Source organism: Tetrao urogallus (genome assembly GCF_951394365.1).
Source record: "Tetrao urogallus genome assembly, chromosome: 2".
Lineage (NCBI taxonomy): Eukaryota > Metazoa > Chordata > Aves > Galliformes > Phasianidae > Tetrao > Tetrao urogallus.
This window is the reverse complement of record NC_136814.1, coordinates 65111427-65136793: the sequence shown is the minus strand read 5'-3', so window position 1 is coordinate 65136793 and position 25367 is coordinate 65111427. Positions and strand designations below refer to the sequence as shown.

The 25367-nt window shown below is 36.8% G+C and overlaps 1 protein-coding gene across 1 annotated transcript in view; it reads right to left on the bottom strand.

The window, feature by feature from the left end:
• REV3L (REV3 like, DNA directed polymerase zeta catalytic subunit) overlaps positions 1 to 25367 on the bottom strand; it is a gene marked incomplete at both ends in the record, with an annotated part of 115131 nt that overhangs the window by 22453 nt on the left and 67311 nt on the right. Inside the window, 8 exons of the mRNA XM_079532932.1 lie at positions 6689 to 6800; positions 9155 to 9347; positions 10835 to 10960; positions 11902 to 11984; positions 12566 to 13548; positions 13913 to 18107; positions 21100 to 21239; positions 24456 to 24690. Coding sequence (XP_079389058.1) covers positions 6689 to 6800; positions 9155 to 9347; positions 10835 to 10960; positions 11902 to 11984; positions 12566 to 13548; positions 13913 to 18107; positions 21100 to 21239; positions 24456 to 24690 — 6067 coding nt within the window. The remainder of the gene's footprint in view (positions 1 to 6688; positions 6801 to 9154; positions 9348 to 10834; positions 10961 to 11901; positions 11985 to 12565; positions 13549 to 13912; positions 18108 to 21099; positions 21240 to 24455; positions 24691 to 25367) is intronic.

Genomic DNA, 25367 nt, shown 5'->3' with positions numbered 1-25367 from the left:
ACAAGTTTACTACATGCAGAAGACAATCAAACAGAGCTCATTCCTCAGCATTTGCTGAACTATTTTTCTTTATGAAATAGAATAGAATTTGCTACTAGGCTAATCTTTTTTTTTTTTTTTTTTTTTTTTGCAAGTATCAGTGTGTCTTGCATACTGCAGTGTATTGGATAATAATCAAAGGACACTTCTGGTCCTAAGTGATGATTTCACAGGTAAAATTAAAACTGACAACTGAATGAGTTGTCAAAATGGCAACATGGAGAAAAGCAACCTCACATGCCAGATCTACTTAAATACCTCTTACTTCAAGATAACATTTTTCTTTCTTTACGATACACAACAAATACTGATTTTATGCTGTACCTGTATGCCAGGTAGAAAATTTGACTTGTTCAGGTACGAAAGAAAGAACACAGTAGCTGTCCCACTTCCAATTTAGGTCTCAGAAGATTTGACTAGAACAAGCAAGGAGGCTTCAAAGCCAAAGTGCAGGTAGGAGTTGGCTCAGTCGAGCATGCATCACCTACCTTTTAAAAAGGCACTATTAAAACTGAAGACATTATTTGAGCAGCTAGTCATTTGCAGAAGAGCTTAAGAATGATTTTCTTGGGGTGGGAAGAAAAAGACCAGCCAAATAAATTTGTGTTATTTTTATAGCAAAAGAAAAAAAAAAAAGAAAAAAAGAAAAAAAGAAAAAGCTTCATCAGGAAGGACGGAAGGACAGGTGCTTCTTTCAATGCAGCTCAGTTGTGAGGTTCTGAATCCCAGCTGGCATGATTCAACACAGTTAAACAATGATAAAGAAGGTAGAGGACTCGACAATAACCTGAGAGTCCTGTACCACAGCCTATATTCAACCTCACAGCAGGATGCAGACTTGCAGACGTTAGGTTATGGGACAAATATTAAAGAATGATTTGAGTTGGAATGGAACTCACAGATCATCTAGTTCTAACTCTCCTACCACAGGTAGGGTTGCCAACCAATAGATCAAGCTGCCAGGGCCCCATTCAACCTGGCCTTGAACACCTCTAGGGATGGGGCATCCACAGCTTCACTGAGTAGCCTGTTTCAGTGCCTCACCATTCTCACAGTAAAAAAATTTCCTTGTATCTAAATCTCCCCTTGTCCTATCAGTAGGCAGGGGTTCCTGGTTTTTTGCATCTTTAAACGTATAATAAATGCCAACACTAGCTGACTGCTTGATATAGGAGTTCTCCATACTTCTGCCATAGACAATTTTTATGAAAAATAAAGTATCTGAATTTTCTTATTCAGCATGAGCATCTCTTTATTACAATTTGGGCTTTTTTATTACCTAGCTAAAGTTGCAAACCCCTTTTCACCCCCTACTTCCACCTGTGTAGGAATGGCTTTGATAAAATTTTTTGCTAGAGCAGAAAGTATATTTTTGATTTCTAGGATTCTGGAGATATGAAAAGAAGCATTTTGTATTTGGGGGATATTTTGCTATTTGCTGTTAATAACAAATGAATGCTTTTTTGTTTCTGGTTAAAAGAAATATATCCATAGTCAAAGAGAAGTATTCAATTTTAAATTCCATTCTAATTGTACCCAATGGTGCAAAACCAAAGCTACTTGAGCTTTTTATAGATAAAGAAATGAAACTAGCATGCAGCTCCTTTCAGTAGCAGAATCACAGCGTCAAGAAGTTATCACCACTTGCACCACAATCACACAATGATTGTGAATTGTGGTTCCAAAACTATGAACCATCTCCATCTCAGCTTTAAAATCAAAAGGAATTATGTAATGTTCCATATAGTTATACAACAGACATAAAATTTAACATTTAACATTTTCACATTAATTTTTGCAGCTAAACCATCCAGGTATCAGCATATCACAAAATGTTTTTCATTATTTCAAATGAAGGAAAGCCTCACAGTAGCCTTACATTTACATTCATATTTGAAAACTGGTTTCACACTGTCCAAAATGGAAAATACTTGTAGATTTTAGGCAGGGCAAGAAGTTATCCAGACAGGTTCTCTGATAGATGTATATTTGAGTGAGAAACTTGTGAAGAACTGCTTATGTGGTACAAAAAACATTACTCCTTATGCCACGGGTAGCATGTTCCTTTAGGCTAGTTCTGAACAGAAATCAACATACTGTTAGTAAGTAACAAGTCATTGTAACTACACTAGCAGCTGCCATCTGTGATGAGAAAAAGTTGTTCTATGTTTTTCCTTGCAGGAACAGTGCATTACCTCCCTCACTTCCTACTAAGGAGAGGACAAGTTTTGTATTTTTCATCCTCCCTTATCACAGTTTTTACAGTACACTATCCAATTGGTCTTCATCACCAGTTTAAGCTGTCTTACTAAAGAAATCACAACAAGACCAGCTTTTACACCTGCAAGAAACTACCACATTGTAGCACTGATTTTTGAAAGCTGTTGGCTAGGACTAACATGACAGGAACAAGAAGTAAGGCTGCCAACATAGTGCTCTTTTGTTAAAAGGATGGGCACTGATACTGCTTTACATGCTGTTGCCAGTCTCTCTGCAAAGATGAAAAGCAGCATTTATATTGGCAGAATTTAAACATGACAGCATTAGCATTTAACTCATACATGCTGCAGAGAGAAGAAATAAGATTATTTTCCTTTCTAGCTAAGTTATATGTGCTATTATGCCACCTTTTCCACTTTCTCATCTGATAATTTCATGAATGAATTCTAAAGCTCTCAATTATGCCTTCCCTTCTATCATGAGTCTGCTTTTCCTGACTGCTATTTTTCTTCCAGCTAAAATTGAGAGAAAAAGGGGGGGAAAAAAATTAGGCCAGACCTACAATACAGACAAAAGCAGAATAATTGGTGACTCAGACACATAAGCGAAATCTCTGAAAGCATTTTTCCAGTTTGCTTTGGACAATAAAAATCCATGGAGTTGATAAAGGACATTACGCCATTAAGCAGAGATGTCTACAGGAATATTCCACAGAAGATGGTACTAGCCTGGGAAAAGAAGGTTAGATTAACACATCTCTATTTTATACTGGAAATGCTGCTAGAGCATTTACAGATGAAGAAACATAATGCATTGCAATTAATTCAAAATCTGAATTTGCACCATGTTTTATAAGATAAACACTACATAAAACATTTAAACACTAAACAATAACAGCTAATTAAATTACAAATGATTTATGCCCAATATCTTCAAGAAAATCTTACATCTTTAGCCTCTTTTTATGCTTTTAGCACAAACTACTTCCACGGGACCAAAGTACAGTGTGTAGTTAGTGAGTGTCAAGTATCAGTGAATTTTCTACCTTTTTTTCAAGCCCATTGTGTTTCCAAATTCTCTGCATATCACAGAGATGGGGACTGTGCATTCCCACATAAGTTCCCCAAATACTGCTCCTCTCATACTTGCAGGATCGGCCCTTTTCTGCTACCTCACGGCATTTGTACAGAAAAGAGGCATAATTTACATTAAAACTGAAAGAGAGGCCAAGACATTTAATTTCTCTTTCATGGGAATCCACTGCTCCATCACGCTTGGATATCGCTAGTATTTCTGCCTTTTTCTTTCTTTTTTTTTTAATGTCTCCAAGACAAATTCCTGTAGCATTCCATTTCTCCTCCTTCAACAGCCAGCTTTTCTGTGTTCTGTGCTGACTGATTTATGGAGCTATAAGAATGTGTTTACCCATTTTTCTGCCTTTACGTTCAGAAAGAGGTGATTTTGTTTTTCTTTTTTGCAGGCAGACAGATTCTTTGTTTTTCTCCAACTCACTGCAGCTGACACCTTCTGATAAAGAGAAGGGCTACTGAGGAAGACTGTTCAGGTAGCACCACAGAAACCATTAGCACAGCAGTATAGATACAGGCTCCATATCAAGACAAAAAACGTACTTCCCCTATGGCAACTCCAAAGAGCTTTACTGGCTCCAGAAAATGGGCAGGATAGTTTTTCAGCTGCTTTATGCCAGTTTTGAGCTCAAGTCCTACTTTCTTGTTTACAACCAGAGGACACCTTACCAAAGGGAAATCTGGACTTATGTTGGTGAAGCTTCCTCTCAAACTGCCCCAAATTAATCAGACAATATCTATCCATTTCACAGAAGAACCATTAAGCTGGTATTTATTTTACCTAGGTATCTGCTTTGTCTTGTTAGAAAAATGCTTATCTTAGGTCATACAGGCCTAGAAAACACTTTCACAATGAAAGTGCAACTCAATCAAACTGCAGTTAACCATTTCCACTGAACTTGCTGAAGCACTATTCATTTTCAAGGAACATGTAAAACAATAACTCAGCTCTAAAAAGATTTGGTAGACTCTCTTCATTGACAAATGGTTAGTGGTACAGCCCAGGAATAAAAAAAAGTTTCAAGCATTAAAATCTCACTGATCTATCAACTCTACTTTGTCTCAACTCCTCTGTCTCTCAGTATTGACCAACACACTGTAAAGCTTAAGTAGGTACTCCGTGTCATTTGTTCGAAGAGAAGAAAAACTGACAACACTTGTAGACTTCTGATGGATAAAGAGACTGCTAAGCTAAGTGGTAAAGTGGTTATTTGCTAAACCACATGTTTCCCAAAATCATCTTTTCCTCTCATTAGTGTGCTGAAATACTCAAATACTCTATTGTGCTCAATGAGAGTTTACATCTATGGACAAAAAGTGACAGGATCAAATACTTCTTGCATTCAACGACCAGAAGAGAAAAAAAAGGGAAGGGAGAAGGAACGGAGCGGAGCAGAGCGGAGCAGAGAAGAGGAAGAAAAGCAGCCTGAACAGATAAATGAAAGAATGGAATTTGAAACAAATGAGTATGTTCTATGACATCACATAAATGAAATGAGAGCAAGAATTAGGCCAAATGATAAGAGAATGACTAGTAACAGGAACAAGGGAACAAGAATTCTTCAACTGGACTGAATAAGACAACTGCTCTCCCACAGTTGATGTATTCCCTGTTCAGGAGTCTATTTCTGGTGTTGCCAATCAAGAACAAGTAAGATATTCTGTCACTCATTCCAGCCTGATGCATCCACAAGCCTATTTTAGAAATAATTCCCAGTGCTGAAAATTTTCCTTAAAGATGTTTACTTGTTCACTTGCCATTGAGGAAGATTTTTGCAATCCACTACTTTTAAACCAGGAAGTTTCACGATACTTTTTTCTCCAGTTAAAGCTGCTCTGGGACTAAACTCTTACTTTGTATCTAAGAAAATAAAACATTTACTCTAGCAAATTTTTGTTTTCTCTTCGGCTTATGCTACAGAGGGAAGAAGGGAAGAGGGAAAAAGAGCTTCAATCTGCAGATGTAGTCCAAGTTTTAAAAAAATAGTTGTAGAAGTTCTGACTCTTTAGCTCATATTGCATTGAGAGAGGAGGGAAGCAGATAAGAAGAATTATCTAAGATAGCAGTCTCCCTCTCCAAGAATAGATCTTTTATATCCTAAAAATACAAGTTAACGAATCAACATATGAAGTTGTTGAGTCAAAAAGACATGCTAGCACAATGTGGAAAGAGAAAGAGACCATATCTTAAGAAGAGCTTTGTCAGCCAGCAGCTTGATAAATTCCATCTTGGAATACTACAGAAATCGAGTAATGTCTTCAATATGTACATCTGTAGACTTCTGTTCTTCAGTGATAAAAATATAACCTAACTGCTGAATTCTCTCTCCCATGCTCACTCTTTAAATTTTCCGACACTGATGGAGGGTTTTTGATTTATTGGCAGCTTCTCATTCTTAGTATTTTTCCTAAGTTTGATGGAGCACTAGATTTCCAAGAAAGAGAAAAATAAAATTTTCCTTACCTGAATTTTGTCTTCTCTGAACAAGGATCTGCTGCTCTGTCAGGACCCACCCTGTGTTGGTTGCATTCAGCAACTCTTTTTGTATTCTGGCTTCACGGGGTTGGTCAATGTCTTTCTCATCAGAGGTTTTCTGGTTGGAGAGAGAAAGAATGGCAAATGTACTCTGCCTAGTACACATGTTTTTTCTTGAGTCTGTATTCCAGCAGGGTGACTCACAGTTTAAATCTGTTTGTCTTTCCTTGTAATTTTATGGCTTTATACCTCTGTCAGTAGAGGAAATGCTTGCAGTTCCACTTGCTGGGCTACATAACAGGCCTCCCAGCCTTGGTGGAGAGAGGGAAAATCAGCAGTTTTCCAAGTCTCATCGAGCAGGGGATTTTCATTCAGAGAAGACAAAACTAATGAAGGCACTTACTTTTCAACTGCTAGTTACTGTGATTTGTCCACAGTATGTTTCAGTATCATGTAGTTTTTTTTCTGCCTTGCCTCAGAGACCCTAAAAAAATTCTTCCTAAGGGTTTTCTATAGCTCTCAGCATTATTAATATCTACTGAGTTTGACAGAGAGATATGTAATGAACGCTGAGATTAACACAGGAAAGGTTGTTTGTTAAAGAAGATTACCGATATGGCTGATCAGTTTCAAGACTGTAATTCAGCTGCTTAAGAGGATCTGAATGTGCTTGCTGTCAGAGAAAAGGAAAAGCAGAAAAAGTATTTTTATTCAAAAGACCACCATGCTTGTCCACTCTAGAAATAAGCCTTTGAGGAAAACAACAATGACAATAATCAGTATTTGAGAGACTGGCAAGGGCTGAAGGAACTATATCTGCCGTACCAAGCCTGAAAAATAAAAGCAGAACGTACAGATATGCTACCTTTTTACAATATTCACTACTTCCTGGAAAAGAGTTCTTTCATCAGTAGCGTAACTGACTTCTAGTCCTGTAATTCCCGATCTTGTGAGCAAGGGTGCTTGGTCTCTGCTCCCTAGAAAATAAGTAAAACAGATCATTACATTTTAGAAGGAATTGCAGCACTTCAGTCAACACAATATAGAATGAACTATAGAACAAAACATTAAACAGAAAAAAAATAATACATTCTCTTTTTACCTTTAACATAATTAATTCCACACACTTATTCTGTCCCTCTTGGGTGGAAAAGTTTGTTCTTTTCACTTGGTAAAATTATATTACAGTAATAATCTCACACAAATTCTTCCATATAATTGAATTTGATTCAAAAGAGAAATATACAGGAGTTCAACTACTGGAGAATTATTTTTGAGTAGGAAACATTAAAGCACTATGCAATGGCTCACACAATATGTATCATGTAGTATGTATTTTAATTGCCAGCTTAGCATAGTGCTTTGCAAAATGCTTTGAAGAATTAAAATGCTACGTAACATTACAGTTTTCATTTATAAACTTCTTGAAAGTATACTTCTTAAAGACATTGCTAAGTCACTAATAGAAATGGAAAAACATCAGCAACTTCAGTGCAAATTAAGTGTCTGCACTGATAATGTGTGTATACAGCTAAATTCTTATGCATGCATGAGCTGATAAAGAATAATATGCAACACATACACTGTATTTTCATTTTCTCTATACAACGGATTGTACCTGATTAAGGCAATAATCTGAAATTTTTAAAAGCATTTGGCTTTGACACATTCTTAAGACCCTGATAATTAAAAAAGTACATTTTCAGAAATAAATGTTAAAATGAGTACTGTAATTTGCAAAGCAATAATAATACAAAAAAGGAAAAAAACTGTATCAATATTGAGTCACTCCCCTCAAGAAGTTCTATCCAAGAAAATACTGACAGCTTGCACCACTTAAAGCAAGAAATGTCACATTATCATTTAAACATCATTTCATTTCACTTCACTAATAAAAACAGATCAGAACCTTCCCTCAAATATTACAGGATATCTTTACAGAAAGCCTTTTCTTGATAATTTCGCAGAGAGGCACACACCTAGGGAGCCATAGTTTTCTATACTGTGACAAATCTCACTTAGTAAGTTAATGGAGACAATTTTCCTAAAGATAGTAACAAGCATACATACCAAAATAAACTTCACTGAGAATAGTAAGGACTTAGCATAACATGATAAAACATCCATAATACTTTGAAAAATAAACTGGTAAAAGAAGGAGCTGTTGCCTTATTGCTGAATTTATTTTTGGCAGGCTTTTGTCAAGACTTTTTAATTTTAGACAGTATTTTGTGGTTTAATACTCTTTACAGTGTCAAAGAAACCCGAAAAGAAAGGACTTTTAAATATCTTTTACTAGCCTAAACCAGTGGTACTCAACCTTTAACAGCTGGAGAGCCACTTCTTTCTTTACTAAATGGAGTTGTAGAGCACCATAAACATCAAGTATCAACAGTGTGATTTTTTTTTTTTTTTTTTTTTTTTTTTTTTAAATCATGACACTTCAATGTGTGAGGATGCTGCCTCATCATCATCACAAATTGATACATCACGACATGACACATCAGCATCCTCTCTCCCAGCAGCATTCTGTCTTCAACCCCTTCTGGCTGCTAGGAAGAAGTGGGGTGGAGGGGCGGAAGGGGCAAAAGGGCGAGTTTTTCCCCATTCTGTCCCACGGCTGCTGGGTGGGAGGTGATCTCTACTCTTACCTGTGGGGGGATCCCAGCAGCTCCTTTTCTTTCCCCCTATGGGAGGGGAAACTTCAGCGACTCCCACACTGCTGGTCCATTTGCTCAGTGCTCCCCGCGCTGCCTGATAGAGTGGAGCGCCGATCAGACGCCTACATTGCGAGAGCCGCCTGTAGGGCCATGAAGAGCCACATCCGGCTCTAGAGCCACAGGTTGAGTATCACTGGTCTAAACAAAGCCAAAAAGGTACAATAGAATAAGGGCCCCTGTTTAGATCCTGAAAGGATCAGATAAAACCACAAAAATAACCCTTAAGTAAAATATAAAACATACTGTCTTGCTTTTAACATTTTCTACTTGTAGCTATCCAGCAACTTGCGTAGGAAACTAAAGGCAGGTTTTCCTCTTTATACTTTCAGAACACTGCAGGAGCTTGTCCACAAGCATGCAGACAGAGATATTTTGAACATGTTCATATTATTTCTGATTTACAGCCCATGCAATGGTTCTTCAGAAGACATAAGCAGGAAAACTCTTCGTTTAATATGGCCATTCATCCAACAGTCAACAAGACAAAATTAAATGAGCTAAACAGCAATATAGACACTCTATTATATTTTGCTTGCTACTGTTTGCTTATTATGAAATAAGTATTTTCGTAAAGTATGTGAAAAAAAAAAAACAAAAAAAGAAATAAGAACCTTGGCTGGAGAGTGTCCTGTCACTATCAATCACTATAACGCCAGTGATTTCTTTTTTATCAGTATCTGGAAGTGCTGTGTCTGATGAGATGCAATAGAATAAAGCACAGATCGGATCAAACTCTGGGTCTGGTTCCAAATCTCGTCTGGTTCGAGCATGTAACTCCATACTGATGAGGGTAAGGTGTTGGACCTACCAACAAATAAATACAACAAATTAGTACGTTTTGGACCTTTCTTCAAAATAAAATAAAATAAAAAATTATTAACGCAAATGAGCTAACTGTAGACACATGGTCATTCTAACTAAAAGGTCATATTCTAAAATAATTAGAAGCGATTAAACAGGCATCTCTGGATCTCATTTTTTTGCTAAAAACAACATCTTACAAGTAAATTAACCGCTTAGAGCACTTTTATACTCAATTATTAAAATTCAATATATGTTTCTGAGTACTGTCTTCTTCTCTCAAAAGCAAACACAACAAGCAGAAATCAACATCAGCAATTATTAAATTCTTTCAGTATTTTCAAACAGTTTTGTATATTGAGCTGAATTCAGTTTCCAAACTCAGCACCACTGTTAGTCTTTATTTTCCTTTTCCTCCCTTGCCCAAGACTTGCAAACAGGCATGAAGACTAAGTTTCTTAGAGGGAGGCATGAAGAATACTTATTTTTCCCTTCACTTGCATTAATGAAATTCCACAACGTCTTGCTTTACCTTTGTGTAAAATAGTTTGTATTATGAAACACTCACAACAGTACTTAATACTAATACTATCTTGTTTCTGTGTTGTCTTGTTTAATATAGCCAATAAACTAGACAAATGAGTGAATTGGAGGGATTACAAGGGAAAAATTGCAAGCATACCTGACCAAGCAAGCTGCCCTGAGGGCTCTAGATTTGTTCATCCGTCAGTGAAACAGAACTGCACTATCAAGCTGCATCTCCATTTCCTGTAATATCATTAGTTTCTTGATGTTTCTCTCATGTTATCTACTTAGCGCATAAAACTATCTCCTGAGCTTGTCTGTAAGCTGGTTGCAGCTAACTCCAAGCAATGGGAGTGGTGACTAATAGGAAGGAAACACGTGCCAGCCAGCCAGCCAGCCAGCAGCCAAATATAGTAGTACTGTATTCACATTGCATCCCCTTCTCCAGCACTAATTTTATTCTCTTTCCTCAGACCAACAACTGACACACATGAAATACACAGAAACACTCTTTGAGATACCTACCACCCTGACAAATGCAAAAGAAACTGGCCAACAGATTCAGAACTTACCATGTAGGGATTCAGAGAGAGTCTCACTAACATTCAGTCTGAAGCCTCCTTTCATAAGGAAATGATCCGTGAAAGTTACCATCAACTAATTTTTCCAGTAATATTTTTATACAAAACACTACTATTTCCCTCTCCTGATTCTTTCTTTGGGGTTTGTTTAAAGGAAGTTTTACCATCTTCTCCACAAAATATTGTGACATTTAGTCCAATTGTATCAAATAAAAGCAATTGAAAATCAAACTAAAGTAGTAGAGCAATTACAACTACACACAGCACACACTGACTGATCTTAATTCAGGCAGGGACCAAGGAGGAAAAGTTTTTAAATACTGCCACTATGAAACTAGTTTGATAAACTGTCACTTTATAAAATCACATATAACAGTAAGTTACCTCATGTAAAGATTTTGCTTCTTGCAGGTTTTGCACGCTGACTTTAAAACCGTAAGTGTTATTTAAAGATGGTCCTTCAATCTGAGAAGTCTCTTTCTTTGGAGCACCAAGGGCAGCAAACTGATTCTATTGAACAATAACAAAGAAACCAACACTCACATACAAATACTGAAAAAACTGGAGGTAAGTAAATTAATACAGTGTTACCAAAATTAAATGAAAATTTACCAATAGAAGTGTAAATGCTACAGTACAACTACTAAAGGTAAGCTTTTACTATCCTGTTATTTTTTCAGCAGGAAAACTACAACTGGAATAATTTTAAGGAAACCTCGCAGTAAAGCAAAAGCCAATTTAAAATGCCTTAAAAAAAATAATATATATATATATATATATATATATATATATATACATATATATATACCATATTGGCTCTTTCAGAAGGGTGAAGACAGGGAAACCAACAAGTCTCTGTATGCTCGACCAACAATTTATCACAATACCCTGCATAGCTTACAAATTGTAAAGCTGCTATATCGAGGGTACACTTACCCACCTGAACTGGTGAATACCAGTATTTTAAAAACAAAGAAGATTATTGAGTCAGATCCATGACACACCTATTCAATTGCTCTGTTTCCAATAAGGGAGCAGAAATATTCTTTATAGAAAACATGAGTGATCAAATTCACACCATCAGTTTCCTTTCTACTCTCTCAGCACATTAGTGCCATTTACAGATTGCTCATGTTTTCAGAAAAGACATTGTCTGAAAACCAACATATACACATGAAAACACATGAATAAATACAAGTTTGTACATATCCAAGGCAAATAGCAACAGGACTCTGCAGGACTCACACTCTACCATTTTAAATATATTTTTCCAGATCTTAATAGCAACAGAAAAAAATAAAACCAACATAGAATAAATTTTAAAAACAAAGTTCCAAAAGAAAACATGTGTTAGAGCTATCTGCTTAAGAGAAAGATTATTAGTGAGAAAGAGAATGGAAATGTAAGTGTAGCATAACAAAAATAAACCTGTATGTAAAATCTTTATTTACCTTCATCTGTGTGGTTAGAAGTACTCTTCGAAGACCATCAGGATTAATTCCTCTCTTATGACACAGTTTCTGGGCTTTTGGTTCTAAAAACATACAGGAGCGAAAAACTGTTTAGCCTCAAAAATACTGTCCAAACATTAAGCAATATGCTGCAAACAATCAGAGGTGTTTGTTTTTACATCGTCAAAAAATATTTATATATATACAAAATTAACATTATTCTCTCTCCAATCCAAGGCAGAATGATTACAATTTGATATCTGTGGACATTCAGAAATGCACAATACAAGGCCAATCATTTACCGTATCTTACATCGTTATCTTGAGTACTGCAAAGTTATTTCTGCAGCACTATGTTCGGAACATAATTTATTAATGGCAATATAACCAGCAAAATTTTGAAGTTCTCCAAATAAGTTACATGCCTTTAAGTTTTTAACTAGCACTTCAGAGTTCAGACAATGCCAGGAAGCACAAAGTTGTTCTGCTTTTCAACTTCTGTCATAATTAGTCACTTAAACAATAACATGCAGGCCTCTTCCTTTTCAAAAATGGTTTAAATATAATTTTGTGAGGGTGAAGGAATTTTCTCAACATGTCAAAAGAATTGTATCATATTCAGGAATGCTTTTTGTGTATCATTAAGATCACTTAATGGATTTACCTGTTGATAAAGGAGTAAACCCAAGAACTTCGTGAATTCCGTCGTGAGTTTTTCTCTGTGTGATGGGTGTACTATGTAAGCAAATGGATCCAGAGTTTCCAGGATCAACATTAAGTAGAAGTGGAGATGTGTCAAAGGCTATCTTAATGTCCTCCTGGATGGATGGAGAATTTTGTGTGCTTCCAACAGGCGCTACTTTATTTTCTTCAACAGAAGACAAAATAACATCCTGACTTTTCCACTCTGCACCTTCTAAATTGGACTGCTTGGGATCTGGAGATGCTACTTGTTGCCAAGGTGGAAGCACTGGAGAATCTGGTGAACTGTAACTGACATAATAGTCTTCTTCCTCCTCTTCCTTATTGCATTCTAGAGCTGAAGCGGTAAGTGTCTTGCTTTCAGATGTAGTTTCATTTGAGTCTATGTCACTTTTAATATTTATAGAAGCTCCTACAGCACTTACAGACTTGTCATAGGTTTCCTTGGTTTGTGCTTTTGTAGGATCTGCCACAGAAGCGGGAGAGTCCTTTGTAGGCACTATAGGTCTTCCACCTTCCAGGCTTGACAAATTTAAATCTTTAGCTGCTTTTGCTACTTCTATAGATTTCTCTCCAGACAGTACTGTGGAGCCGAAATTCTCAGCTGTCTTTTCCAGCTCAGCAGGATGATTCTTAGGCAATTTCTTGAAATGTTCATACTCTTCTTTGGCATGAAGCCATATCTGAACTTGTTGCTGGCTTGGAGCACACTTGCATGGCATTATAACAATTTTTTTGTCTTTGCTAGTTTTATGGCTATTACCTTCTCTTTTATTAGCAGCAGAGTAACCATAACGGGGAGGTGACCCTGGTCTAGGACCTTCAGTCATTGCTGAAAATGCAGTCTTCCAGAGTCGTAGCCCTTCTAATGAAAAGTCTCCCTCAAACTCAAGCAGGTCATTTGGAAGCCTAGTTTCTACAGTGAGAAGCCGTCCTCCAATCTCCCTGAAAAGAAAATAGTTTGAATCATTGCTTTAAACTACACTGCATAGGCAGTTTTTGAGACTATACACTAGCAGAGTTCAGCTAACTAGTCTTCTCACAACACAATTCCTGTGGGCAGTATCCATCTTTTACAAAGCAAGCAGGCATACTTTCACTAATATCAAGCAATAAAAAAAGAAAGTGTTATGAATGAAAAAGGATGTTTGCAGAGGAAGTATAGTAATTTTCAACTTCAAATGTACATGTAACAGATGAAATCTTTCATGCAGCTGTGTCACATAACAGCAAAAAATTGTTTACAGGAATAAATTAAACTTAATATAATTACAAGCATATATAGATAGAAATGCCTTTAAGACAGTACCTTGGCTTTTCTGGAGCATCAGAAGGATTACTGCAAAATGGTTCCTGATAAACTGTTTCTGTGAGATCATGATCCAGTAAAGTTGCCATGATTTCTTCACGACTGGGTGGGGACATAAGCGGCTTAAGAATGTGAGCAGTACGAGGTGTAAAACTTCCATTTTTTGACTGTGAGGGAGAACTGGTGGATCTTGGTGAACTATCCGGAGTTGGAGTTAATGCTTCATTGTTTCTTGAAACATATAAGTCTAAATCCACAGAGGCTGCATCCATGAGTTCACCATCAGGAGAAGACAGTACGGATGTAAAAGAGGTATTAACTGAATCAAGTGGTTGACAGGGTTCAAAAGTGGTTTCTTTTCTAATGTGGCTTTGAATCCAGTCTGAGCTGGTTGGCTGAGGAAGGTTAAGAAATCTCTCTTTATTTGTATTTCTAGTCAATTTAAATTTTTCATTTAGGCAGACCTCTGTCTCTTGTGTACAAGAGGTATCAATAGAGTTAGATCTAGAAGTTGAAGGATGAACATTTTTTCTCCGTTGACCGTGACAGTGGTTCTCGTTACTATCCAGGGAGGTTTTCTCAAAAAGCTCAGGGCTCAGAGAACCAGGTCTTATCCACTTACTTGTGCTTGAAGAATGCTGTTTTTCTTCATCAGTTTTTTGGTCATTACGACATAGAAAGTCATTTTCTGTTGTTTGTACAGAACCAAGATCTTGAACTGCATCACTCAGAAATTTCTGGGGCAAATTTTGATCTGCTGGGACAAACTGGCTTGCAGAGTAATAACTGCAAAATCCAGTTTGCCCTATAGTATTAATATCAAAGTTGTAATTATGGTCTGGAGATAAGCTATCTTCAAGGGAGTAACAGCTTTCAAAACCAGGGTCGGAAAAAAATATAGGGCTATCATCAGATACAGAATGATCAACACGACTAGTGACCTGTTGGCTTAAAGACTCCATTTTTGAAAGTTTCGGTGTTTTTTCTTTAGGTTTTGTACTCCTAGGAGCACGTGGTTTTCTAGGTGTGGCTGACCGTGACCTTTTGACTGCTTTGTTCTGTTCAAGAGGGCACGGGGTACCTCTGCTCAGCTGTGTTTTATCTAGTACTGGTTCTTGTGTAACATTTGCATTCTGAGCTTTCTGTTGCCTCTTCTGGAGCAATTCCTTCAAAACAGCCAGGCCAGACTGTCCTTCACTGAACGCTGATGGCGCCACTATAGTCCTGTTCTTATACTGGGAAATGGGTTTTGGTTGCGTGGTTGTTTCTGACAGAGACTTCTGTTTTACTGGTTCAGGTTTAAAATGCGACATTTCCAAAAGAAATCCTTTCTGTTTTTGATCCCAATTTAGTTGTTTCACTGGACTCTTCAAAGAGGTTACAAAACAGTTTTTAGGCAACTGAAGAGGCCCTGGACTTTCCTCAGGTGACTTAAGAACAGAAGAAGAAGGATCAGAATGCTTGGATGCCTCTGGTATACAAAAAATCTGCTGTTGATTACTATCTTTACAATGCAAATAGCTAGTCGAATGCAACTGATCCATCTTTGTTGAGTCCGAAGACTCACGAGCTTCACCTAATTTCCCAGCTGATGGTAAATATCTGTTTTGGAAATTTTTTATCTCTTCTGCTTTTACAAAGGTCTTATCTTTAGAGATGCACACATTCTGTGTTACCTGAGTTGAGTGATTAGATGAGTCAAATATGTTTTTAATGAGAGCAGATTCCTTCATTCTAAATACAGTACTTTGAGTCCTGGGCCTTTGAGAGCTCACTTTCAGTCCTTCTCTTCCAGATGCCACAGGAGTTGATGTGAAAGATGCATGAGGGTTTTCTCGTGGAGCAGGCAAACACTGCGCATCTAAAGGTTTATCAAGTTCCACCAATGCATGAAAATGGTCTGATGAATTACCTTGTGTATCAGCTGCTGAGGGGAACGGTGCTGATGGCAGATATCCTGCTGTAAAGCCAGGAAGAGGACCATCTCTCCGATGATGAAGCGGCTGTGAGTTGTAAGACATCTCAGGCAGATCTTGATGCTTCAGCACAAACTTCACTTCCGTGGTAGAGTGATTATTTCCTTTTTCATCTTTAAATACCATGCGTTTTCTTGAGGACGTTTTTTCTGTTGTTTTCTGTCTTTGTTTCGTTCTAGGTTTCTTCTTTCCATCCTCTCCTGTTTTATCACTCTGATTCATCTTTTTCTTTTTCTTGGTGGATACAGTAGGGCTAGCAAACTTCTTTTTACATTTCTTAACCTGAGTTTTTGCTCGACTATTTTTTCCTACATTAGAATTAACAGTCCTGTTGTGGTACATATTACCCCTACTATGTAAAGCTTCCCTGTCCAGGTTGGTCAAAATTTCTTCTGCTTTTGGATCAGTGGGAGACCAGCAGCGAGGTGGTGATGTGTTTACTGGGCTTGTGCTTCTCTCAGAAAGAAAACCTAATTTAGACATAACATCACTATAGTTATAGTCACAGTCTTCAGCTTCAGCATTATAGGATGGTGAAGGAGGAGAAAGGATTGTGTGAGTCCTTTTTCTGAAAGATAAAGTTCTTTTAATGTTATTTTTAGTACCTGTTCTTTGCAGTTTTCCAGCTTTTTTCTTGGTTGACTTATGTTTTGCTTTTCTTTTATGACTTTTCTTTGGCGTTAGTGGATAAATAGGATATTTGGTTGCAGGAGAGTCGGGAACTTTTGGCCAAAAGTCTTTTAAAGGTGCAAGCTTTCTATATAAATTCATCTTTTCTTCTGTGAGTACCACTCTTTCCTCACTAGAATCTACTTTCCCTAGTTTAACAAGCATATTTTTTCTCCCTCTAAATCTATTGATGATAATATATTTAATAATAACAGGTGGCAGTTTTTTAGAAAGTCTTCTACGTTTTCGAGACTTCTGAGACCCATCCAAACTTTCAACACTTTCTATTGGTTGAGGTAGATTAATTTTTGAGTTGTGTGCGACAAAGCTTGATTCACTGTCTTCAGTCTCATAATTTACCTTTCGTTTAGTTCGAAGTGTGTATTTGTTCCCACATAATCCAAATGACTGCTCAGTTTCAAGAGATCCATCTCCAATTTGGCAGTCAGTACAATGAGCAGTACTTGTAGGCATTTTGTTTTCAAAAGCCTCAAAAGGAACTTGGACTAAGTCACTAGGTAAAGCACTATCCTTATCAGGAATATTACTACAACCACTACCTTGTGTATAGCAGCTTTCCTTCACTGATACAACATCACTTACAGTTGCAGGCTCCTGATGATTGATAAAACTATATTTCTTTTTATTCAGCTTCAACCTGGACTGTTTGTTACCTTGCTGTAATTTATATGTCACAGGAGCTAACTTTTGTGGTCGGCTAAGACAGTTCGAAAGAACAACACTAGGAAAGAACATATAATGTGCTGCTTGTTGACTGAGACTTGGCTTTTCTGTTTTATGCTCCTGAAATTCTTCATACCTAATTTTAAGCTTATTAAGGCCACCTTCATCAGTGTTATTTTCAAGTGAATGTACAACAGTTCGACTGCCTCCTGAACAAGACACCAATTCACAATTTTCTGTAACTGTTGCTGGAAAAAAACTATTTATACTTGCGCTGCTGGCTTTTTCATTTAGTTCAGAGGATATTTTACCTTTGGAGTGGCCAGAGTGGCTCAAATCAGAAAAGCTAAAAGAGTTTTTATTCAATATGCTGTCACCAATGTGGCGGCCCACGTGCATAAAAGAGACATCTTTCTCAGTCTTTCTAATGCTAGTATACTTCCTGCTAGGTATCTGTCTGCTCACTGATGAAATATCATCTTCATACTCAAAAATATTATTTTCACATGAAGGAACTGGAAGAGTATCTTTCTTGTTACTCTCTTTATGTGAGTTTTCTGCATGGGTAGTATTGCTGAATGATGTTGGGTACTTTGCTGTGTAAGTGCTTTCTTTTGTAAGAGAATGAACTGAAAGTTCCGGTCGTGTTTCTGTGTTTGGTTGCGAGCGTTCTTCAACTAGATCTTCGTTATTCAAAACGTGGTTAGAAAGGGCACTTGTGTGTTTACACTGAAAAGTAATTTTAGCAGAAGATGGGGGTTCTAGTGTAGCAGCATCTTTGTGAAAGATTGAGGTCTTTACAGACATTTTGCTTGTTGCAATGACGGAGGAGTGAGTTCGAGAACTTTCATTATTCAAAGGATTGTCTGAAATGGAAGACAAGCAATTTTACTCTAGTTTTCCTGTAAAAAAGAATAACTAAGCTATTAATTATTGTAATGATATTTTCATGAAAGCCCTCCCACAATAGAAACAAAACAATACTATTCAAACTCACATGCCATTTATGATCATGACAACTACAGGCCCCAAATACATGAGTTGCTTTATCAAAATCACATCATTAATACATTTGTGTCTCAAGATATTCTGCCAGTTACTTATAAATTATGGGCTTGAATACATTTCCCAAAGATTTCACAATGATTTGCTTAAAGAAGGCTTCTGAAATCATTTTCAGAAAGCTAAATACAAAGACATTAACTTTTAAAAAAGCTTGTATCCTGCTTTGTCCCTGAGAAGTATGAATGCTTCCTGGTTCTGAAAAAGAAAGTAACATACTTAAGATGATTTTCTCCATATAGAAAAGTAATTCCACAAAAAGGTGAAGTATGATCTTACAACATAGCAAGGGCTTTGTATCAACCATCCTGTGCAATAAGTGTAAGATAGTTTGCTGCACTTTTAAAGCAGAGCAACCCAACACTTATTCAGGTGTCTATACGAGGAGCTTGCCCCATTTAGTTACATCATCAATTCATACCCATGGATTAGTATTTCCACAAAGGTCTACAACCAGCTGTGGTACTTGTCCTGTGAAGACTCGTGGTATGATAAATAGGACTATTTCTCTCTTTCACTGCTACTTTCACCACATTTACTGCAGGATAAGGGTGTGCAGACACCTGGTAAGTAACATATTAACAACTACTATGCATTAATTGTGTGCTTTTCTTAACCACAGTGAGCACCAAGCAACTTCAAGAAGTTTATTCCACTTCAGAGGCAGATACTACAGAGCTGAGGGCACACAGCAGTTTGTTCATGTGCCCAAACCTCTAGCTGAAATGTTGAAGGGGGACATAAATTATGAAACATGCTGTATGACTTGCAAATACGTGTTGAAAACTGTCGTACTACGTGGGATATCCTTTAAGCATTCATCTTTTAAGTCTAAACCAATTTGAAGATTATCCAAGATTCATAGTGCCTTCACCTTCATAATTTATTTGCAGGTGGGTGAAAAAAATAAAAGAAAGTCTCAATCTGTTTCTAATAACATTTTCAAACACAGAGTTGCTGAGCTGGGAAACATATCTGGGAGATGCAGCCTGTGATTCTTTGGGTGTAGGAGGAGCCATTCATACAAAGAACGAGGATGATAATGGAAGATGAAGAAAATGGGAGTTCAGTGAAATGCCAAGTGAACATTTGGAAGATTACTCAGATAAGAAAATTGCAAAAATATTTATAAATCAGTCAGATGTTATGGACACTGAGATTCATGTGGATAACCTTTTTTTTTTTTTTATAATTCAGATGACCTAGACTGAGATCTGTTTTGAATATCTCCTGTTTTAAGAAGAATATGCAGTAGAAATTATTATTATATAGAATTATTTTATGTTTGATTAAATGAGAACAAATAAACTTATTTTAAGTGGACTTTCTTTTTCTCCATGAGAGTATTCAAATATTTGAAATATTCTACAGTTTACAGTTATCCAATTATACAGGATACAGTCTTATTAGCCAGAAGCATCCCTTTTTACAGGAAGTTACAATGTACTGCAAATAAGGAAATTACAATTCTGTATTTTGCAAAAAGTCATATGAGTAGTACATCAAGTAACATATTAACCTTACCATTTATACCTACAAAAGCAAAGGATAAAAAAACCTACACTTGAAACAGCAATCATGAAAGAACAGTTCTGACTGTCAATGTAATAAGCATAGCTCATTTTCTTCAATATGGAATTGTTTATATTAACATATTAAGACATGTATTTTATATACTGACATATGATTCTTGTTTCTTTGTCAAATAGCTACAAGAGATACTAACTAATACATAACTAGTAATAGATTACATTCCTTACCCTAAGAGCAAATGCAGCAATAGGAAATTAGGTATATATATGAGCACCAACAAGATTTTTACACTACCCCATTTTTACTATGGATTAAGAAAAAACTTCTGTACAAAAATGATGCTAATCACTATTTAAAATTTTAAAAGGTATTCAAGCATGACTAATACAATGTCCTTTAATCAAAGGACAGCAATTACTGTTGATCAGACCAAGAACAAAAATGAACTTAATACTGCGAAATGTCAGTATACAGACATATTTCCCCTTCCTCCATAGTGGGTTCTGTACATTTTTCATTTTTTGCTCTGAATTTTATAAATATGAAATTATGCAGCTCGTCTAATGGAACAAGTAACAACATTTATGTATTTGCCAAATCTCAAAACGTGCATTCTATTAACCATGGTTATTTCAAACAAAGACAGAAAGTTAGAGAGATAGCAAAATATATCTCTAAAGATTAATTTATTTTTATAGATTTTTGAAAGGCAGTTTTTTCTGCAGCAGTCTTCCACTGCATAATTTCAAGTCTTGTTATCCCAGAACGTGAACAAGCAACCTGCAGAATGAGACAGACTCAAAAGCTCTACATATTTTAGCACGGGTGGTGTATATTTGCAAAGCAAAGTTAACCATCTAAATTTACACAATGTACTGTTTACAACAAAATCATAGCAGGATAAATGGTCCTACAGAATCTCTAATTTCAGCACCATACTTGCATAACAAATCATAACAGAAAAATACCCCTTGCAACAAAGAATTTATCTATAGAACTAATCAAATGATACTCTTTTTTGAATCATTGATACAGTAGGAAATAAAGATCTTGGTAACTCCCTGTGGGTGTTGAGATTAAAACATTGTTGACCTTTAAGGAAGATGTTAAAGGCCTGCTTCTGAAATCCGTTGAAAATAATTCTTCCCAGCTGAGACAAGAATCAAAGACATTCAGTATATCCAAGAATTAGCAAATTGATCTGAAGGTAAATTATGATTCAGGTAGCAATTCAACTCCAAAGCTGTTTTTCTGTTTACTTACCACCATTTTCATCTGCCGTCCCATCTAGCTGAGGTATAGAGAGATTAGTTAGGAGCATATTGCTACCACTCCACTCCATTTCTTCCTCTGACGACGAATCCTCTTCTGTTGAACTTCGATGCATATTTTTGCCAACTGACCTACAGAAAATGATGGAATCAACTAATGCAGAAAATACCAATAGAAAATAGGTAAATACCTTTAGCCATATGAGGCTAAAAGGCTGCGTAACTTGGGTGAGCAAAGTGAAATAAAAAATGCGTTATAGTTCTTACTAGGAAACTCAGAGTATCATTATTACTTTAACAAGCAAGAAAAGTAGTCAAACATCTAACATCTATAGGGAAGAACAGCAAGTTTTACTAGTTCAAGAAGTTAGAGAAGGGAGTTAGATGCTTAATTTTCGTAGAATCAATAAGGTTGGAAAAGACCTCTTAGATCACGTCCAATTGTCTACCTACCATTAATACTGCCCACTAAACCATGTTCCAATTTCACTGAAATTTAATTTAATTGCTTGAAATTTGTGGACTAAATCAACTACATAATATGCTTTTAGTTTAGCTGTTAGGAAAACCATTGGGGACAGCATGGGAGACAAAGGTGAACCCGAGTGCGCAGCATACCTCTGTAGCAAAGATAGCCGCACCCTGGACTGTGACTGCAAGACTGTTGACAGTATTAGCAGCTGTGCAGCTGCATCTGGAGAAATGTGCTCAGTTTTAGGCTCAGGGTAGACACCAATAAAACTGGAGCAAATCCAGCCGAGGGTCACCAAGGTGACTTGGGGCAGTAGCACGTGATAAACAAGTGCTGATCCAAAAAGTAAGGTCTACTATTTTATTATGTTGATCCACAACATCAGAGGCAGATGCTGGTGTATGTTCCTGTTCGACAGATGGCAGCAGAGGGGCAGTCTGACAGAATGGCATCTGACATGCAAGTACGTATGAAGTAAAAGTGTGGAATCGAATTGCTCCATATGGAAAATCTGTACCTACTGACATTCATCAATGTTTGCTGAGCATTTATGGAGACCAAGCAGCAGATATGAGTATAGTGAGGCAGTGGGTGGTGTATTTCAACAATCTCACTGTCATAGCAGCTGCGAAATGGCAGGTCATCTCCGCTGGTGTATATTTTTATGAGTGTGGCATGCAGGTTCTTGTTCATCACTAGCAAAAATTCATAGCTAATGGAGTTGACTATGTTAAAAATTAGTGTTTTGTAACTGAGAATTTCTCTATCAAATAGTCTTGTTGTGCTCTTGGAAGTTGTTGTAGTTTCCATGGAAATAAATAGGAGGCATTACTTCTTGAGCAACCTACATGTAAAGGAGGAGGAAGGGTAAGGAAATAGGATTTGCTCAGCCTTGAGAAAAAACTATGATCCAGTTGCACTTATGAAATACTCAGTGGGCAGATAAAAAGAAGAAATCAGATTCAGATGTCTGTGGTGGCATGAAAGGGGGAAAAGGATAGAGGGTTGCCTTGGGAAATGTTATGTACAAGTGAAGCATTCTTGATGAGGAGGATGTTCAAATACTGGAACGTGTTGTCCATAAAGACTATGCAATCTCTATTCTTAGAAATACTCTTAACTTGTCCAGCACCTTAACTCATCCTAGTCAACTGATCCAGTCAAAACTATTTTGATCAAAGCAACATTTAGATGCTTCTTCCACCCTTGATTATGCTATGATTCTGTGCACAAAGCAAATCTTTGTCAACACCAGCAAACCAAGTCAGGATTGAGATGACTTCTGCAAAGAACAACTCGAATCAGTTGGCATTCCAGCCTAGCATTTAGATTCCAGGAAATTTTGTCTGATGCAGCATGATACTGCCATATGGCTCTTCAAGAGTTCATGCCTCACTGAACTTTTTTTCTCTCAGTAGTAATCAAACCCAAGCTGACTAATTCAGTCACTAGGGTACTGTTACACCCTGACATTTTTTGCATAATCTATTATTCCAGTATATTATTTGATGTATCGCAAGATTGCTGGATTCTCAATAACAGAAAAGTGATAGAATGTACGCATTAGGAAGCAGTACAAATAGAAGGAACCATGAACAGAATTGGATCACATCCATCATGAAACTCCAGCTGGCTCCCTGTGCATGATCAGAATCGTGCAGGGGACAGAGCTACCCATGCTCTCTTCTGAAGTCAGTCCAAATTCTGAAAGGATCACAAGTGGACCTGCAGAGATCTCCATGGGGTAACACCTGTTATGCACTCCATAGTACTTTCTGTCAGAGATGACGATGTAGGTGTACATGACCAAGTTACTCATGAACCAGCTCATCAAGTGTTATGAGATTTAAGTTGGATTCTTTATTGCATAAAAGCAGTTAATTCATTCAGGATCCTACTTGACTTCAGAAATTGTACAGTTATGCCCATACAGAGCTGCACCTAAGCTAATAAATGCTGCAAGATGTAGACTAGTTTTACAAAGTAACTGCTACCAAGAACAATGTTCTTGGTAACATTTTTCCATCTAAAAAGCATTTTAGATGGAAAGTCCAACTTTCCTGACTACTGTGACAGGAAAAATTTAAAAATAAAATCAAAAGGTCAAAGAAAAGTTACTTTAGAAATGAAGTATCTCTAGAACTAAGAAACTAATGATCTAACTTCTGATTCCATTACAGCCTCTCTTGCTCTCTGAATCATAGCATAATTGTAATTTCTGATATTAAAAAAAATCAAAATGCTATATCTGTTAAGTCCCTCATCTTTCAAATAGAGTTATAAATACCAGGTCTGCCCAAAACGCAAGGGTGAAGAAAAACTGGATATAGCTTCTTGCAAAATCCATCAACGCAGACTGTACAAAAAGTCATTACAACCTGAGAAGAATTCAATAATCTTAACCTTAAAAATATTAAGTCTGCAACCTTTAGCAGTCCAGCAAAGAGAGAAACATTCACGTTTTAATCTAAGCTTTGAGCAAGGAAACGAATGGGTGCTTTTCTCAGGCTTCCGTGTCAGTCTTCACAAGAATATTTCTTAAACATTCGCTTCAAGGAAAGTTGTACATGCAGTATACGAGATTATTTTGTGCTATATGCATAGGTATTACTTTAAAAAGAGTTTACTATTACAATGTTCATATCCAGACTTGTAGGAAAAAAAGTACTACGCAGTTTTTCCTCAAACACTAAATTAGAAGCTTAGGTCTAAACAAACTTAAACATTTCATCCACATCCACATATAAAACTAACAAGCTGCAGCACCAGCTGATTTTTCCAGTGCTGTTAAAAGAGACTCCTCTACAATCCACTTTAGCACACCTAAATATGAGGGTGAAAGAGGAAAGATTCAGTAAAGAAAATCACATATATACCTTCTTTTTGGCCCGGGCTCTTCTATGCTACTGTCCCATCTCTGGGACATTATCAAGCTAAGTTCCATTTCTTCTTTCTCGCACTGTGGCTCATTTTCTTCATCATCACTGTTTTGAGAATTTCGACAGCTTCCAAGAGAACGATGGTGAGAGAGTGCTTTGTGATGCTCCATCTGATACCCATCACTCTCCAAACCAGCCAACACATCAATCATGGCCTCATCAGCGCTGTCCACTGTAGAAAGAGCCCACACAGATGAAGTCTGTATTTTGTGCTATTTGTTAACCACTGCTTATAATCTGCTTGTAAAACAAAATCCTAACCATTTAAAAATCTACTAATTTGCTACTATTCAAAGCAAGGTAGGCTAGAGAAACAATGCTCTTTCCATGCTTCTTTTTTCAGTTTTATTCTTATTTTGCAAGCTGTTTTTCTATAGTACTAGCAACCTTTCTTTGAAATTATTTTTATTTCTGCCCTTCTGTTCCAAATGTAGTAGATTTAGTGGAAGCACTTCTCCCTGCATCCAACCTCCCATACCTCCTCAAATTCAGTCTCACTCTCCCCTAATATATTCACACTAGGCATGTATCAGAAGTATTGGAGGAAAGGGGTTTTTCAATATTTTTCCCTTCCACACTTTGGAGCACGAGCTTCAGTGCATACTAACACCACTTCTTGTCCTTGTACTACTTTATATATCTTCTAATATGAAGTACGTGTTTTTTTTTGTCTCCTCTACAGACCTTCCCCTAATTTAATTATTTCTACCTGAACTAAACTTTCCATTCAATTTGGCGAGTTATTTTATTGTTTTTCCCTCATGCCAACCACATTTGTTTGCTGTCACAGTCTCTCTCCATCTTTTTAATGTTTTATTCTTCTTGCTTCTTTGCCTTCAACTGTTCTTT